Source organism: Centruroides vittatus, unplaced genomic scaffold (assembly GCF_030686945.1).
Source record: "Centruroides vittatus isolate TY-2023 unplaced genomic scaffold, ASM3068694v2 scaffold_1478, whole genome shotgun sequence".
Taxonomy (NCBI): Eukaryota; Metazoa; Arthropoda; class Arachnida; order Scorpiones; family Buthidae; genus Centruroides; species Centruroides vittatus.
Window position 1 is genome coordinate 476,324 of NW_027122680.1, and position 18,314 is coordinate 494,637.

The 18,314-nt window shown below is 33.1% G+C and overlaps 2 protein-coding genes across 5 annotated transcripts in view; one reads left to right on the top strand and one right to left on the bottom strand.

The window, feature by feature from the left end:
- The window catches only part of LOC136987146 (sulfhydryl oxidase 2-like), a 31,975-nt gene extending 29,330 nt beyond the window's left edge, over positions 1 to 2,645 (top strand). For both annotated transcript variants that reach the window (XM_067284825.1, XM_067284824.1), the window contains exon 10: positions 1,715 to 2,645. In XM_067284825.1, coding sequence (XP_067140926.1) covers positions 1,715 to 2,313 — 599 coding nt within the window. In that variant the 3' untranslated portion in view covers positions 2,314 to 2,645. The remainder of the gene's footprint in view (positions 1 to 1,714) is intronic.
- A 918-nt stretch (positions 2,646 to 3,563) lies between these two features.
- The window catches only part of LOC136987145 (rab GTPase-activating protein 1-like), a 33,286-nt gene continuing 18,535 nt past the window's right edge, over positions 3,564 to 18,314 (bottom strand). For all 3 annotated transcript variants that reach the window (XM_067284822.1, XM_067284821.1, XM_067284823.1), the window contains exons 4-25: positions 16,630 to 16,834; positions 16,368 to 16,551; positions 16,097 to 16,273; positions 15,891 to 16,009; positions 15,694 to 15,760; positions 14,144 to 14,252; positions 13,895 to 14,061; positions 13,661 to 13,823; positions 13,215 to 13,459; positions 11,882 to 11,996; positions 11,738 to 11,811; positions 7,336 to 7,461; positions 7,112 to 7,255; positions 7,004 to 7,045; positions 6,725 to 6,853; positions 6,565 to 6,651; positions 4,788 to 4,898; positions 4,600 to 4,704; positions 4,441 to 4,524; positions 4,301 to 4,372; positions 4,028 to 4,225; positions 3,564 to 3,947 (exon numbers count right to left, since the gene is read on the bottom strand). In XM_067284822.1, the coding sequence (XP_067140923.1) occupies positions 3,804 to 3,947; positions 4,028 to 4,225; positions 4,301 to 4,372; positions 4,441 to 4,524; positions 4,600 to 4,704; positions 4,788 to 4,898; positions 6,565 to 6,651; positions 6,725 to 6,853; positions 7,004 to 7,045; positions 7,112 to 7,255; positions 7,336 to 7,461; positions 11,738 to 11,811; positions 11,882 to 11,996; positions 13,215 to 13,459; positions 13,661 to 13,823; positions 13,895 to 14,061; positions 14,144 to 14,252; positions 15,694 to 15,760; positions 15,891 to 16,009; positions 16,097 to 16,273; positions 16,368 to 16,551; positions 16,630 to 16,834 (2,867 nt within the window). In that variant the 3' untranslated portion in view covers positions 3,564 to 3,803. The remainder of the gene's footprint in view (positions 3,948 to 4,027; positions 4,226 to 4,300; positions 4,373 to 4,440; positions 4,525 to 4,599; positions 4,705 to 4,787; positions 4,899 to 6,564; positions 6,652 to 6,724; positions 6,854 to 7,003; positions 7,046 to 7,111; positions 7,256 to 7,335; positions 7,462 to 11,737; positions 11,812 to 11,881; positions 11,997 to 13,214; positions 13,460 to 13,660; positions 13,824 to 13,894; positions 14,062 to 14,143; positions 14,253 to 15,693; positions 15,761 to 15,890; positions 16,010 to 16,096; positions 16,274 to 16,367; positions 16,552 to 16,629; positions 16,835 to 18,314) is intronic.

Sequence of the window (18,314 nt, forward strand, 5' to 3'; positions counted from 1 at the left end):
TCCCACTTGGCATGTTAAATATTGTTGGGATCAATTGTTTGCTTCTGTGGAAGCAGCTCAGTGTTCAGGATTCTTTTCCAATCCCACCAGACAGTGAGCATGACCTTCTTTGGATGAAGACTGGCCTTTGGAGTTTTTAACGGTAGTCCATTTTCTTATCACCTGTTACTAAACATTTCAGAAAAGGGTCATTTTTATTCCATTTTTCAATAGAACGAAAATGGAGATGCAATCCTGTAAGTTCTTTTCTGTTAAGTCTTAAAGAAGCTTGGATACCTCAAATGTTCAAATACAGTACTGTTTGATGACTTCACTATGTCTGAAATATCTCGAGTTGTGTAATGAGGGTTTGATCTGGTCTTCTTCAAGGCCAAAAGTGGTTTGCTAAATTTAAAACAGTTGTTTATGGTAGGAGTGCTGGAGCAGAATCATCACATACAGCATTTTTGCCTTTACAATAGAAGAAAAGAAACAAGTGTCAAAAATGCTGTTGTTCACATAAAAAAAACAATATTTGAATAATCTTGTCTCTAACTGGAGTGTCTCAACTGACTGCTTTCAAAAATTGCTACAGTAGCAATTTTTGAAAGCAATCTCTTCCATTAAATTAGCCAAAACAAAGATTTTTATATTTATCTGCAAAACTAGAGAAAATTGGATATAGTTATGTCTTAATGGGAAAGTCTATTAACTTGAATTTTATTAGTTTTTTACAGACTAATAATCATTTCTTGATAGGTGTTGCCTATTCATAACTTACAGCAAAAGAAACCTGCCAGAATGTTGCAGTGTCATTTCTGACCAGTAAGTCATATATTTGGGTAAAACCTTTTTTATATCCCAGTATGAACAGATTTAAACGAAACTAACATTTTCGACCATTATCATGGTTTTCGTCAGACCAGTATAAATTCGAAACTGGAATTCAAACAAACAATGTGTTGTGTTTAAATTGCAACTTTACACTACACTATATAGTTGGTGTTCAAGTTGAAAAATAAGTACTGGCATGGTTTCATAGATACTAGAATGTGTTTAAAATAATTTTCAGCATACGTGCTACTGCTAGTGTTGTTCCCGTATCCCAGTACAAACAGATTTAGACAAAACATTAGTTTTGTCTAAATCTGTTCATACTTGGATATAAAAAAAGGTTTTACTGTGAGAAGTTGTTTTATATATTTGGGTATTTGGAAAAACTGATATTACAGTGTCAAGATGTAGGTTGATTGAAAATATTGTTCATTGCACCAGGAAACTGGCTTATTTCAATTTACAAGTTGATGACTTGAATTATGAGTAATTCTCCCAGTATTACTAGTTAAGACATCGTGTTATTTCGGTTGCCATTACTGGATAATTCAACATCTTTCAGATATTTATATGGGTGTTCTAAAGTTTGTCGGTTGGTTCCATTAAGGGCACTTAAATTGCATGCAGAAGAGGTTCCAATTTTTTTTTCTCCATTTGCTCTGGTGAGTCGTGTCTCGATAAAACGTAAGGCGATTAATTCGATGATTTGGGTGCCCGTCCGATCGGGTTACGTGCGACTTCGGACAAAGTTTCTAGCCAAGAGGAGGAACTACCTTTAATAACTGAACTATTCTACAACTTCTCAAACTGTATTTACAATACACAATCATTTTACCTAATGATATAACAATTTAGAAGATATGCATAACTATTCTATTAATGGAATTTGTATTCGTTTCAGGTATCGTGAACGACTCTCACGAGGCACTCTTTGCCATTCGAGGATACGTCAAGTATTTTTTCACCTGCGCAGATTGTTCGGAACACTTCCAAAATATGGCAAGCAATATGGAAAACGAACTGCAAAATCAAGACGACACAATACTGTGGCTATGGAAGGCGCACAACAGGGTCAACGGGAGACTGGCCAACGACTTAAACACCAACGATCCTGGGCATCCAAAAGTTCAGTTTCCTCCCGCAAAACTATGTCCGGAATGTAGAGACGACAAATCGGAAACCTGGAACGTTCAGAACGTGTTAAAGTTTTTGGGCCGGTTTTACGGAAGATCCCACATCGTGCAAGTCAAAGACGTCACGCGGTCAGAAAGACGGGAAAATCACTATTCCATTTTGTTCGACGACACAAAGGTACAAGTATATAACGAAAATAGAATGCTGGGAAGTTGGAGATTTAGGTATTTTAACGGAATGGACATCAGTCTGTGCATAATGCTGTACGTCGTGTCTGCCGTGTTAATGGTCATCCTGTATTTTCTGTTCGCATTAAGACGGCGGAAATATAGGGCCCAGAAGAAAACTTTTGTCGCGTATCCGTGACCACCGATGCGGTCTTTTGATACGGCCGTAGCTATCGTTAACCCGGATAATCAGAAAAATACTTATTTTCCTACTTAGTAGCTAGCTACTTGATTTTCGTTCCGTTCAAACATTCCGCATTTGTCTGCGTAACGTACGGTAGAATCTGCTTATTGTATTCGTATTAGGCGACAATAAGCAGAATCTACTATACCTTAATTCTAATTTGACAAAATGAATGAAAAAACTTACCTTGTAAATGTTGCAGTATGACACACTAGTCATTACTTTTTTAACTGTACATATATCTCTTAACTTATAACCTTGAAAATAAAAAATTTATTACAGACAAAGTCTGCATTCCACACTAGAAAAGAACAGACCGGACAGATCCACAAGAAAACTAAAATTTTATTAGAATTACGATACATACATAACATTAGTTGCTCCCATTTTTTTTGAGTATGGATAACAATAATGGTCGGAACGCCCGACGCACGGTTAACAAAACACAAAACGATAAATTTATACAATAACCGTAAACTGCTTCCCGGCAACTGCCGGCGGTGCCGTAGAACGGTAAAAATAACGACAGAGTGCGACACTAACTTTAATAAATTATTGCATATTTTTGTTTTTTTTTTTTTTTGCCTATTACACCTCTCGATCTAAGCGGACTATTCTACGCGGTCGACCGGAACAACTACGTTAGACAAACCGTTTTCTGCGACCTTGCGTCGCGCATTGTTAGACTAGAATAATAAATTGGGACGACCCAAAGGAAACAAACGTCGATCATCAAAAGAAATTCGAAGGAATTAGTCAAAAAGTGTTATTTACGGAGGGAAAACGGCAGATTCCATAGTGCGGTCTTTCGACGGAGAAAAAGAAGAAACGGATTTTTTTTTTAATATATATATCGTAGATGGACTTCCTTAAAAATTTTTACTATGCACGAATACGGAGAACGGCAAGAAATTTGAAACATTTTCGATCCGGAGAAGAAACAACAAAAACAGACTGCCATTTTCCGCACATTAAAAAGGCACCTTATAATAATGATTGATGCTTATTAACGCTATTCGTACTCTCCGAAAATGTTTCAAGTATCCGTGCTACATTTATTTTTATATATCGTGTACGTCGTAATTACGGATATATTTTTCTTAAACTACGTAAAATACTGTGATATTGGATTTGATAATGATGCTTGAAAGGCAAGTACCAATGAAAATACATTTTGTGATCGAATTGTTAAATGCTCTCTGCTATATATATTATATTATATTTTTAATGTTGCATATAAACTTTTAAGGGGGGGAATTATGTACGACTTCTTTACATCAAAGAAAAATATCGGAAGGCAGACGTGGGAAGTTATATATCGACATTACACAAAATACAAAATGTAACAAATTAGACAAGGTATATTGCACGTTAATAAGTCTCTAAGGAATGTACAAAGGAACCTTGTTGTGCTTTGCCAAATTTACAAGTCCGTTCTCCGGCATTCAGGTGGCGTCTTTTTCCTTTGCCTCTTTGACCGCATATTCTTTTTTCGTGGCGTCTCGAATAGACGACAGGGTCTTGTGGAACCATGTGTTTTTTACGGACTGCAGTTCCGCCAGGGCCACGTTCAACTGGTGATTGACGTCCTGAATTTCGTCGAGAGCAAAGTGAGAAATGCGACCCAATTGCTCGCCGTAAAGAAGAAAAGACAAACAGTTATCTTTACCTGATTTTTACATTCGGCCTCGACCAAGGCCAGCTTGGTCTGGGCCAGTTCCAGTTCAAGTTCCCTTATTTGGTCCTGGGAATCTTCGCGTTTCGGACCCTGCACGGGGATGCCCGTCTCGTCTGCCGGAAGCTGCGTCGGCAACGACTGCGGCGCGTCGAGTGCAGTTCGACAGTTATCGCAAGTTTTCATCTGTGCCTGGTAAAGTAAAAGAAAGATTCGTCGACAACTGCAAAGTACAAAATTCGAAAAGTTAAATTTTAACTAACTTACCCTTAACTTTTCGATCATTTCTTTAGCCGCTTGCTGTTCCTTCTCGAATCTCGAATTCAACTGGCCGCATATCTTAATAAAATAACGACGACGGTTTAGTCGCAGACCGCACGCGCCGCATTCTATATATTTCGACGTACCTGTTTATATTCGGATATTATCAGATTGTTCCTAGATATTTCCGTCTCGGCCCTCTGCAGCTCTCGCCTGCACATTCCCTTCAGCTGGAGGCGACAAAATAATTTACAAAAATGGATTCTTGCAGAAATTCTGGATCTTAAAATTTCTTAAATCGTTACCTGTGTCACTTCGACGTCCAATCTCTTTTTTTCATCCTCCAGTTCCGAAAGACAGCATTTACTCGTGTGTAGCTCTTTCGTCAGAGCTTCGATTTTTTCTTCGGCCTTAAAATACGAAATAACTTTAACCCGAATGCGACCGCTCGATTACACGCGTGAGCGTTAACACCGCCGACGGGCATACTCACGGCCTCTAATTCTTTCTTCAGCTGCATTCTCGTGGTTATCAACTCCTGTGCCAAGTCGTCATTTTCTTGTTCCAGGTGCATGTTACTCTCCAGCAGTCTCTTATTTTCTCGCTACATAGGAAAAGAACACTTCCGTAACTCGCCATAAGTCATACAAGCACTACTAGAGCCGTAACTTAGTATTGTTTCCCAAAATCACCCCAAAATTGAAATGGATATTGCATCCTCTAACCACAAAGAAAGATGGCCATAAAAACTTATGAGAAAGGTTTGTTTTTTTACTTTAATACAAAAAATAGTTGTTATTGGTGAAAAGTAACTGCAAATTGTTTGACGGGAAAATGTCCAAAGGGGGATAAAGTATCAAACTATCGCTCCGGGGCTTGGAATAAAATCCGGACAGGCAACTTTTCGGAGATTTTTCACGGACAGACTATCCGGGACGTGCGTGGTTCTGTCCCTTACCACCCGGTTGCTCTGTCGCATGCCTGGGAAAAAGGACACTGTATCTGCGTGAAAAAATTTTTAAAAACAACAAGTAAGAAAAAAAATTAAGATATTTTGTGTTCGGTTGCACGCAGACGTACCTGCATCCACAATTGTTTGCACGTGATAATATAAGATTCTCATTTCTAACTCCGCATTATAACAATTATGCCAATACGATTAATACCGTATAAAATGAAATGTTTTGAGCAATACGAGTCTCAAATCTTTTGTCTTAGATACCATCTAAACTGTACCGTACTTCTTGTAAATTATAATCGCTAGAATGATTTAAAACACATTATTTTCGACTCCGTGCCTCGGTAAATTGATCCGAAAACCGTGCAAATCTAATTGGCCGTATCGTTTCCCAACGTTTAAATTAAATTATCGCTTTGTTCCTTTCAAATCTTTTTCAAATTAGTCTAATATTTTAGACTGAGTGTTAACACAAGAGCAAATGACAATAAGAATTTTAAAGGAAAAAAACCTAGCAACACTTAAATTTTACTTTGTGCACGACCCTTTTATAGTCCTAAATTTCTTCCGTACGCCAAATTTTCCAACGTGCAAAATTTCGAATCGTCGAGCAGAGGTACTTTCTGCCAGTTTTGATTTAGTAACATTAAAAAGTACAATACAAATTAATTTATGGTTTAAATGTTTATCTGTTGTAATGTAAACACAAATATTAGGATGGGAAACTTTTTAAACAGACGTGTCGATAATTCCGAAGGTCAACACGTATTCTGTAACGTTCCGGCATTTATTCCTCTTTCTTATTTATGGCCTGGAGCTAGATTTATTATCTGGCTCTAATTTTAAGTTACGTATAGATGTAACAATTACACTAAGAATGGATAAAATTAATACAAATGTGTACGTGAAACGATAGTATCGACCTTTTTTAATTGCCGCCAACTAATAATTAAATTGCAGATATTTGAGAAACGCTTGAAAAAAAAAATTCACAGAATGCATCTATTTTCGCAAAAGCGAAGATTTTGAATTCTAACTACTTACGATAGCTTGATCGATACGGAAGTGTCCGTCCAGTCTATTTCAAATGATTTGTGTTTATTTCTTTCGTCCTAATGCATTTTTCATATTGAAAGTCCCTTACCAGAAAAAACTTTGAGGCCCATTCTAAAATATTAATGCATCGTATTATACGTATTAGAATGAATAAAAAAAACCATTTTGCTAACGAAGCCTTATAAAAGAGTTAATGAGGAGTCAGAGTTACCACTCGAATCTCAAAAGAAATTCAACTGAATACTTAAAAAATTACCTTTAATCCGTCCACAGGATCCTCTTGCTGCTTCTGTTGTTCTTTGAAGACGACGTAATCCTTTTTGTACTTTTTCAATTTTTTTAGCTGCACGAACAATTTACTTTTAGTTCGTCCGGCCGACCGACTACAAAAAGGATTTGGCATGTCTAATTCTCACCTTGATGCCGACGGCAGTCTGCAGGAGGAACCTGGCGCTCTCTTCGGTCCTGTACTTTTTCGGCAAGGACACTCTGAAGTGTTTCAGAATTCCTTCGAAGTCTAAAGCCAGCAGATCCTTTTTTGACATCTGTAAATTAAGAGAAACATTTCATAAAAAGACCCATTCGGATTGTTTTACAGATAATACCAGTAACGATTACAGACAGACTAATTTCGTATGGACATATATTTACTATTAAAACTTGCGTAACAAAATTAATACGGATCGTTTTCTTACCATTAACAGAGCAACGGCAACTTGAAACAGAGTATCCGCACCCTAAAATATAATTCTCTCGTTAATAAACTAAAAAAAATTTATCACGAGAAAATCGCAAATACTTACGTCTAACAAAAATATATCCACTATGTAAAATACCACATAGAGTGGAAATTTTGCCGTGAACAGAGTCAAGAACCACTGCGATGCAAACATGTGAGCTTCTATGCCCAAATCGATGAAGTGAGCATAAACTTCGGGAATAAGTTCCTATTAAAAATCGTCTGACTTAGTATTTTAAAGAATTATCGGAATAATCTTTATATATTTAGGAATTACTCGAGACTAACCTCCATTAATCTGTCCAAGACGAATAATTTTAAATGTAACTCTTCGAACCCATTTCTGAACATGTCTCTTAAATGATAGTCAAACATTATCCTAACTAAAACATTAAAAGCCTGTTCTTCTGGCATCTATAAAAAGATAATTTAAGAAAATTAGTTTTTCGACTTCATTTGCAGATAAATTTTACAAATAAATATTGCTTGTAACTTTAAAATTTTGGGTTTACCGAACGGTGCTTTTTAAATAAAGGTTTAATGCCACTAACTTTGTGACCATAAATCTCTGTGGATTGTTTGTTTGTATACGAAGAGATCTGTGGGCAATCTGCTGAGGAGATTGCCTCCCAGAAAGTACTTTCTATGGGAAATTATCCCCTTTTTAGGTATTACAAACAAACGAAAAAAGACTGGAAACACCACATGACCAACTCTACCAGTGTTCAGTGAGTTAATCCATTCAACCACTGCTGGATAAATCTCAGATTACTTTCTGTTATCATCCTTATGTCCCGGTAGACCCTTGCTTGATCAGTTTCCCCAATTTTGCTTTAGGTCATATTTAATTGTCACAATAACAGAAGGGTGTATTTGCAGTCCGAAGGTAAGGAACATTAAATAGAGGAATAAATTTGTACATAAAATTAACAAAAAAATATTTTTTGTTACTGTATTAATTAAAAGTGAAGTAGAAACTAAACACACAAGCAGACAGCACTGCCCTACTTTCAAAGACTCGCCCAAAACACCTTCCAAATATTGAAACTTGACCAAATTCAGTCACCAGTAGCCAGAACAAAGCCTGAAGACTTAAGTACCAAATTTAGTTTTCTTGAGAGTTTATAATGTTTAATGAATACAAAATGATAATTAACATTAAAAGTTTATGACTAGTTAATTAATTCAAAGTATCTCATCACAAAAAAAAATTGAAAATTGTGCCTGAAGTGTGTTTTGATTTGTACAATTCAGCAAATTCAATACAATGCTTTAACTCGTTTTTCAACCCATGGTCCGAGACGATGGGACAGGTGATCCGCAGGCAGACTTAAAGATTAAAACTTTATTGAATGACTATTCGGTTTCAATAGCTTCCATTTTAATTAATTATGCTTCCATATGTATTCAGATTTATTATGTTATAAATTGCACAATACATCCTAAATGTTGGTTTCGGTTTATTTGGTTATGGTAGGCAACAAGCCTACCATAACCAAATAAAGGAGATACCTGGATCTGCTTGGAGATACCTCTCCAGAGGACTTAAATAGGGGCCAGTTTCCCATACAAAGTATTACAAACACGAAGGAAATCTGAAAAACTCCACGTTGCCAGCCAGTTAGGAAGGTGCCAACCCACGAACAACTCTACCAGTACTCAGTGATTTTATCCACTTAGCCACTTATGGGCAACTTCATAAATGTTACTAATATCCACATAGTAATGTAGGCCTAATTTCTTAAAACCTTAGTGGTCTGTAAATTTTTTCAGACATTTTACTGGTCCTTGTAGCTTAAAAAGGTTGAGAATTGCTGCTTTAACTGATTGTCTGTCACTGTTTATTTTAGAAAAACTTTATGAAACTAATATACTTTTAATAAAAAAAAAACATGTTACACAGTTAAGATCCTATTATTATGTAAATTTAAGATTGTTTTGTATTTTTGTGGAGTGTCAAAAACATACAAATGAATTAAATAAATTCAAGAAATTGTCTACATGGACATTACGCATTACTAGGACTTTACACTGGTGTTTAGATATTGACACAAGAATGTTTTTTCTGAACTAATTCTCAAATTCTCTTTATTATATCACCTGTAGTAATTTTCCCTGTACACATATTACACGTGTTTCGGGCTTGCATGCCTCTCATCAGCAGTATTACCACAAAACACTAAAAAGTAATAATAATAAAATAAATAAGACATTGTATAAAATACTATTTTAAAACTTACAATAAATACATATTCCAACACCGAGTACAACTGGATGATATTTCTCATTTTAAATTTACATAACATCATTTCACTGTATAAGTAAGTAAATTAAATAAAGATGGAAATTATTAAAAGCGTACAATATCTTGTAATAATTTTTTTAAAAATCTTTTTGAAGATAAATACAAAAAAACTAAAAAAATAGGCTACCCTTTGCTTAAAGAAAGGGAAGAATGGAGGAAAAAACTAATAATGAATACAACGGATATCGAAATACCGTGCAAAAATTTCATATAGGTTAACTATACGAAATTTTTGTCTTTAGACATAAAAAATAACATTGAAAATTCTTTGCAGAAAATCAATGCTCCAGATTGGATTATAAAATTGTGTTTGTTAGTAATAGAGAATAATTATTTCAAGAACGACGAAAACTTTTATAGACAAACGGATGGGATACCCACGGGAACTTGCATAGGCCCAAGACTTGCCGAAATTTTAATTTTTCTATCTATATTTATCGTAAAAGATATCAAAGGAACAACATTTTATAATAGGTACGTAGACGATTGCATCATTCTATTTCAATAGTAGAAAAACTAGTGAAGATTTAATTTTAAGACAGGCTAATTTAATAGAAACAAACATACCATTTGAGGTTGAAAAAGAAATTAACAATTGTATAAATTTTTTAGGATATCAGTTCTATTAATGGTTATAACTTAGAATATAAAAAAAAATTATAAAACCTATGCAAATACCAAGAGTACTTAATTATAAATCTAGTGTTCCACAAGCTATGAAATTTAATATCTTTAAAATGTACATAGATAAAATTGAAAATAAAACAAGTAATAAAAATGTTTTTACTTAATAGTTATTCTAAAAAAATTATTAGAAAAATGGTTAAACTGGATTAATAGTAATGTTAATAAAAATAGGAATTTTGAGAGAGATAAAAAAAACGTGTAAATTTAATATATATACCTAAAATATTTGAAAGAGTTAAAAATATATTAAAAGGAAAAGTGAATCTAATACCAGAAAAAAAATTATTTAAAAGACATTTATATCGTAGGTTGGACAAAAAACTTGATTTAATGGAAGAAAAAGAAATAGTTTATTCACTTAATCGTAATTGTGATCCAGCTAAAACTTATATAGGAGAAACAAAAAGGAAATTAAGAACAAGAATAAAAGAGCACATATGCACAATAAAAGGTAATTACGCAAATTCTGCAGTCGCAGAACACTAATAATTATGGGTGCCAAATAGATATAAATACAATAAAAATTAAGAAGAAAGTCTAATAATTACAAAAGGCAATTATACAAACATATAAACAAAGAAAGAAAGAAATAGAATAAATAATCCACCAATCCTGGAGCACCATACTTTATGACGTTTACAAAAAAGCATAGTGTACAAACGGTTCAGAGACTCGCCTTATCTTACTGTTGTTGAATGGTTGTGAACAAAACCTTGATGTGTTTTTTAAAAAATTATTACAAGATATTGTATGCTTTTAATAATTTCCATCTTTATTTAATTTACTTATTTATTTTTAATTACACAGTGAAATGATGTTATGTAAATTTAAAATGAGAAATATCGTCCAGTTGTACTCTGTGTTCGAATGTGTATTTATTGCAAGTTTTAAAATTGTATATAATAAGCTTGACAATAAAATACTATGTCTTATTTATTTTATTATTATTATTTTTTAGTGTTTTGTAGTAATAATGCTGATGAGGGACATGCAAGCCCGAAACACGTGTAATATGTGTACAGGGAAAATTACTACAGGTGATATAAGAAAATTTGTTTTTTCTGAAATAATTCTCATTCTTGTGTCAATATGTAAACACCAGTGTAGAGTCCTAGTAATGAGTAATGTCCATGTAGACAATTAGAAATAACTTTAGAAATAAGGACTGTAAGGCAATTATAATTATTTAATTCAATTTACTAAACTACTAACTCAATAGTGGGCTTCCGTATACCCAAGCATATTTATTAGTTATTCAAAAGTTTGGATGATTGATCAAATAATTTGATAAACAGTAGGAGTGCACATTATATACATGAAACTTGAGTTTCAGTGGATACTTTTGGGAGGGAGGCTATCTGCTTTAGACAAAATATCTGTTTAAAAAAAATTGTCACACATTTTACAACATCCAACAGTCATTTAAATAATTGTACAAATTTTCCCAACAAGTTTCATTTTGCTTCTGTTGTTCTTTCCCAAAGTTGTTTAATTGCCCCTTCCGTATTGCCAGCATCAATCTACCAATGTTTGACCTGACAAGTGTCAGAGTATCATGTACAATAAAATCATGAAAAAACTATACTCAAGTTTCATTCATATTAAAATAATGATGTATTGCGAATAAATTGTGTATAGTGTCAACAAAATTAAAATATACTTGACTTTATTTTTTAATATAAGAACATTGTGACTTACATGGAGAAGAAGAGCAGCAGCAAGAAAAGATAAACCTTGGCAATAGCCAATTTCTTGATCATATACAGAATAGGCCTGTAATAATATTACACAGTTAGTCAAAAAAATTCAACAGTTAAAAAAAATCTAACAATCATTCTACTTCCTTGCATATTTTATATAACGAATCTTGCCCAATGCCTCCGCTTTCTCTAAAGTAATCGTGAGCCGGAAACGTACGATTGATGTCTCTCTGAATCACATTTTCGCAAGGAGAGTCCTACCAAAATACAGCCTTTTAAAATACTTTTTGACAAAATTTAATTAAAAACACTTGCAAATAAAATTAACTCTCAAACTCATTGTAAAATCTGAAGTCATGATGGTAAAATTCAACTTAGTTATTATTTTATTATATTATATTGATTTTAAAAAAATTTAATAAAATCAAATTCATTATATAGGAAGAAAAATGCTAATATGGTTAAATTCTTGGAACAGTAAATGGTTTTAATTTCAACTTTGTCACTTATGCGTAATTGTGTGTCAGTCATATTGATTTATTAACTAACTATAATTAGTTAATTATCTTCCCTTCATAAGGGAAACTAGTCGGTAAAGCTGATTATTGCTAACCAATCTAAATTAATTGTATTAAATTTTATACATATATATAGCGTTTTTAATACTATATACGCAGTCCTCGACTTTTGGGCAACTTGTTCTTTTGTACATAACACTTTCCACACACAAACTGCTTTCCTTATACCAAATTCAGACCTTTGTAATTGAAAATGTACAAAGCATTTTGAATCAAGAAGTAAAACTGAGATATTGTCCAGTTTCGTTTTCAATAGCAAAATAGTTTGTAAAAGTTTGTTTCCTGTTTATTTTAATGTTTTATGCTTTATGACGCGATAATCACTGTAAAAACTTTTTCTGGCATATTTTTTTGTTTTATAAAATGTTTCTTTTCTGCTTCTGAGAACAGAATTTCCTTTATAACATATACAACTCTCTTCTGTACATATGTTTAGGAATACATTACATCTCAAAATCGGGAAATGCTTGTATTATTCAGCATTTTACAATAAAATTATCACAACTTTATCTGATTTAATGAACTACCCTATGTCTTTTATTTACTATAATTAATTAAATTTTAGTAAAAGGATGTGTATATATAAATTTTTTATATTTATCTTTTATACAAAGTCTATATTATAATTTTATTTTATACAACAAAATATTACTTATTTCAGTATTATTATTGAAATAGATACATTATTTTAGCAAAGTTTTAACTAAAAACTTTTAAAAAAAGAAAATTTTTAAAATAAATTATATAAATTCACCAACACAGATTATCTATACATTTAAAAAAGTTTCTCTTATGATTTTGACAACCTATTTTATATAAAATTAAAAACCTAAAAAGTAGTATTATGTATTTACAATTCAAATAAGATGTGTAAAAAATATAAAACTAAGTACATACTTTTGTGATTAGAATTCTATAAGTTTCAATCATTTGCCTTGTGTCGTGACAACCGGCCAGCAGTTGCCAAACTTCACCTCTCAGGGCCTCGGGTATTCCACGACGGACGAGAGGAGCCAACTGTTTCGGGCGCTGTTTAAGATTTTGACGCCACTTGGACAGAACGTCACCCCAACCTTCTAATTCTACTTCGGTGCAGTCTTTACTGACTTCTCCTGTTCCACTCAGCAATGGCTCATCATTATCTACAACATTTTAAAATTTTGTTAGTTTAAATATGTTACATTTACTACGAATGCTGCTATAAACATTACAATTTATAAATAAATAATGACTAACCCGTTACAAAGCTATACATCCACAAGAGCCGTATTATCGGGCTAGATAATACGGCTCTTGTGGATGTATAGCATTACAATTTATATTTCAAAATTTTAAAATCCTACCAGATTCAGACTCTTGATCGCCGGGTGTCGTTTCAGACTGAACACTAGAACGCCTGCCCTCGCCAAAATTTAAAGTGAGAATTGCTCTTTTACGTTGCAGCTGGCTGGCACTATCAACACTGACTACATCTAGTAAATGTCCACCGCTGTTTTCCATCTCAGCCTGTATTAGTAATTATAGTCTTTAATCTTAATATTCATAAACAAATCAGTCTGTCCAAAATTAGACCTTACCTCTCGCAGTCGAACATAAAACTGTTCTTGAACTGGTTTCTTTGTAAAGTACCAAAACCTATCATTTTGAGAAAATATTTTTGCTTTTGTTTCTATTGCAAATCTAATTGATTCCTGCACACCAGCAAAAACAACATCGATTGCTACTGTTACATAAACCACTGAATCTACAAACATTAAAAACAATTACAAAACCAAAATTAACAGTTTAAATATAAATAAAACTAAAGCATATTTATTAAAATTTACCTCTAGGTGTTTCTCTATTTAGGACTTCAAAAACTGCTGGTGTTGGATTCCAGTGACCCGATATCTGATAAGAGAATCTATCTACTCCAGCTACTTTATTCATAGAAACCTAGAGATTAAGAATAGCTATTAAAAAGAATTCTGATAGTTTAACAACACAAAATTATGATAAAACATTAAAAGTGTGTATAGCAAAATACAGTAGACCCCCTATAACACGGATTCATATAACACGGCGGAAAAATTGCGATCGTGTTCGTATAACATGCTAAAAGAGACTCTTATAACATGGTAAAACGTCATTGCCGACTCGTGTCGCGACAGGATTGGTCAAATCTGGACCAATAGCGGACATTGCACAAACCATGGAGTTTAAACGAGCAGCGGACCTACTAAAAACCATTTATTATTTAACGGCCATAAAAATTACATTTATATTAATGATGTCTCCAAAGTTCAGCGAATTTTTCGCAGAAAAATAACTTATCGGAAAACGCACCTGCCATTCTATGAGCTGCTCCACGACAAAAACAAGCTTAATCAATGGCATCTTTGAACGGTGCACACTCAGTAAGTAATCCTACAATTTTTTGTTTATAGCATAGTTTTTATGGATTATTCCCAAAAAATTATATGTGTTTTGGAAATGTTGAGTCAAATTAGTCTAGAATCGGTTTTTGATGGAAGGAAATCTTTCACACAGCCATAGCCCCTAAACTACACGCCTGCCGGGCTGTGATTGGCTGATGTATTTAAGTGACTCGTACAACACGGAATTCATATAACACGGAATGTATCTACCGTGTTATAGGGGGGTTCTACTGTAACACTTTGGCGACAAAAGAATTCACCAGTAATTTCCACGTACATTCTGGACAACTGAGGAATTAACGATTTCCATAAATTCTTATAACTTTCCAGAGACTTCAAAAAAACTTTTCTTTCTTTATATAGATATGCCATTATGTACAGTACAACATAATAGCTACATTTAAAAACTTGCTGTGAAATTCTAATATATATTAATTCTGAGATCACTAATGTTACAAAAACTTTCCACTTTGCAGACTATTTTCATACCTATTATGTACTTGACTGGACCCACAACAAGAACAACCAATTAGCAAGGAACAGACTGGCATATCCAATCAACCCATCCAAGAAAATTTGAGTCAACCCAAACTAGAGTTCAAGTCCCCAGAATGGGCAACTGGCATTTAGATTGGATGAGATTAATGGGATAAGAGAATGCAACATATGGTTGATCTGACAAGGAGGAGTGCCTTCCAGGGAACTGTCGACAGAGAACTGGCCCCTATTTACAATGTTAGACATGTGGCAAAAACCTGGAAAACTACGCAACCAGCTTGTTGGCAAGGCTCAAACCCACAACCAGTTTTCAGTGGTTTTATTCACCAAAAACTCAGCCAATTGGTCATGCCACGATATATTTACAAAGTCCTCTGTATTATGACGATAACCAGTAATAATTCACACATCGCCATCGTGTTAAAAAACATAAGTACTGAATAAGTTAACATATGAGTTACCATTTCCAGTGGATGCATATCTCCTTGGCTGACATTTCTCCCAGGTGAAATTAATAGACCAAAACACCTTAAAATATTTTAAATAATAATACTGCAGTTTTAAATATTGAAGAATAAGCTATCTATTTTATGTTTAAAAGAACTATCATCTAGTAAATACTTGAAACAAAAACAATTATTAATAAACAGGTTTCTACCTTTCGATGGTGAGTTCCTTATTGTTAGATATTTGATGGATTGTCATGACGATGAGCTTCTCCAGATTGCATCTCAATTTAAAATACTCCTTATCTCTAGGACAAGTGGCAAAATTTCCCTGTAGATATGAAATAATTAAATTAACATTTCCGATTTTTGGGATAAGATGATATGAAACTGTCAAATCAAATAAAGCAGCAATTACTTTTGAATCTTCCTCTTTCATTTCTAATGTTGCTTCAAAAACATAAACTTGTTCATTATTTCTAACAGTGTTTCCAATAGGAATGTTTTTATCGGAACTAATCGAGTTACATCTGGAAGTGGGTAGTTTTGGAATCTTTCGGAATGCTTTGGCAAATCCTTGAAGGACTTTCAAAACCTAAAATTGACAAATTCACAAATAATATATAACACAAATAATTAAAAATATTGTGCAAAAACAGAAATAAATATATCTTTATTATTAAACTAACCGTTTCGGGCTCGTTACACTTAAATACGTGACACTGAAAGATAGCAGTTTCGGCAATAGTACCGTGACTGCAAGTAAATGCAAAGCAATGTACTTCTTGAGTCTCTGGTCTTCCTCTGGCACAAAATAATATTCTATGAATTGGAAAAGTTGCAATCTCCGTACTGCTGTTTAATTCATATAATCTGAAATTTACAAAAACTCATTAAAGGAGTATTTCTTTGGTTATTTCTAATAATAATAATAATAATAGAAAAACATACATGACGGATCCTTCTGCATCACCTGGTATCGACAGAGTAATCTCAATGGCATGTTCCGAAGACTGTTCGTTCAATATAGCCATGTTTCGGAAAATTTCATTTTCACTACGAGGCGCATTAATGGCGGCACACCCTAAATATGTCACTTTTGGAAATAGAAGACTATCTACAGGAAATTGTAAAGATATTGATTTTGAAGAAGATTCTATAAAAAAAATATAAATTAGATTGTATTAAGAACTCCTCCTCCTATTAAATAAATACAAAATTATTATAAATATTGTTATATATTGTTTTTTAACATTAACAGAAAATAAATCAACTATAACAAGTAAATGCATTCTTCCCACATTCACAGTATTACTGAATTTCGTTTTGCAAGTTTAGAAATTTTTTACATTACTTAGTGCAAGAAATAAATGGAAGAGTAGTGAAAACATTAAGTCATTCATTTTAATTTTTTGTAAATTAAGCTAATAAAAACAATAAAAGAAATATTATTATATGTTCATATATGTTTAAACATAATATAAAAAGCTCTAATCATAAATTTTCAATTAGGGGTTTAGAGCCAACCATTGTCTCCTTGCACTGAAAATTCAACAATTCGATGTGTTCCAGGCAGTAGTGTAGCGTGGGTGTCAGCTGCCCGGAGGGAGGAAAATTTCGCCGCCCCCTTATTTAAGTATTTTTACAAGACGATATTATTTATTGTGAAATTTTGCCGCATTCCGTAAGTGCCGCCCAGGGCGGGCTGCCCCTGCCGCTCCCACTACGCTACGCCACTGGTTCCAGGTACGACCAACAAGTTGATTGACAAATCACAGCATTATTTTTCGTCAATCATGGATAATATGGCCTGTTAAAATGTGAAAAACATTGTAATTTCCATAGAAATATAAATTCAGTTTTCTACTATGAAATTTTTAAACTATTGATATAGATTATCAGCACTATGCTGTATGAGATAACATTTGGTCATCTTTATTTCTGATTGTAGCTCTACACCTTACCAGATTGTGATAATACCATTATATCAAAAATCCTTTTATTGATAATTAATTACAAATCTTATTATATTATATAAGCCACTCACTTGCCAAATCGATTAACTCCACAAAACAAAGTATAAAAATTGATAATATAAATTATTTTTTTAAATTTAAAAAAAAGATTATAGAATAATATAACGATATATAAAAATACAAAGCATAGCTGTATGCAACAATATATAAAATTACTTAAACGAAACACGTAAAAATAATAACGATTATATTAAAGATTTACACGTGGAGTTAATTGATCTGACCTGTGAACGGCTCATATATTACTCTTTTCTACTTCCTTATTATCATACCTAACTTTTGTTTTCTTATCATAGTGAACTGTCTAATAATTTACATATTTGTGATCATATTTGCTTTTCATTTTTCTCATTTCATAAGTTGTGTGTCAATGAACTTAATATTTTCATTTATTTTATTTCATTTAGAATCATTAACAGGAAACGGGTGTTTTGTAGCACCATTATTATTTGGGGAACATGGGTAAGATGACAGATATGCTGGAAGAAGGTATGGATTTATACCATAGGACTTGAAAAAAGTTCATCCCAACTTACAAGATTTGAGAGTGGTTTTTCAGGATCAAGATATACTCGTAAATAGGAATTATTCTGTTCTGTA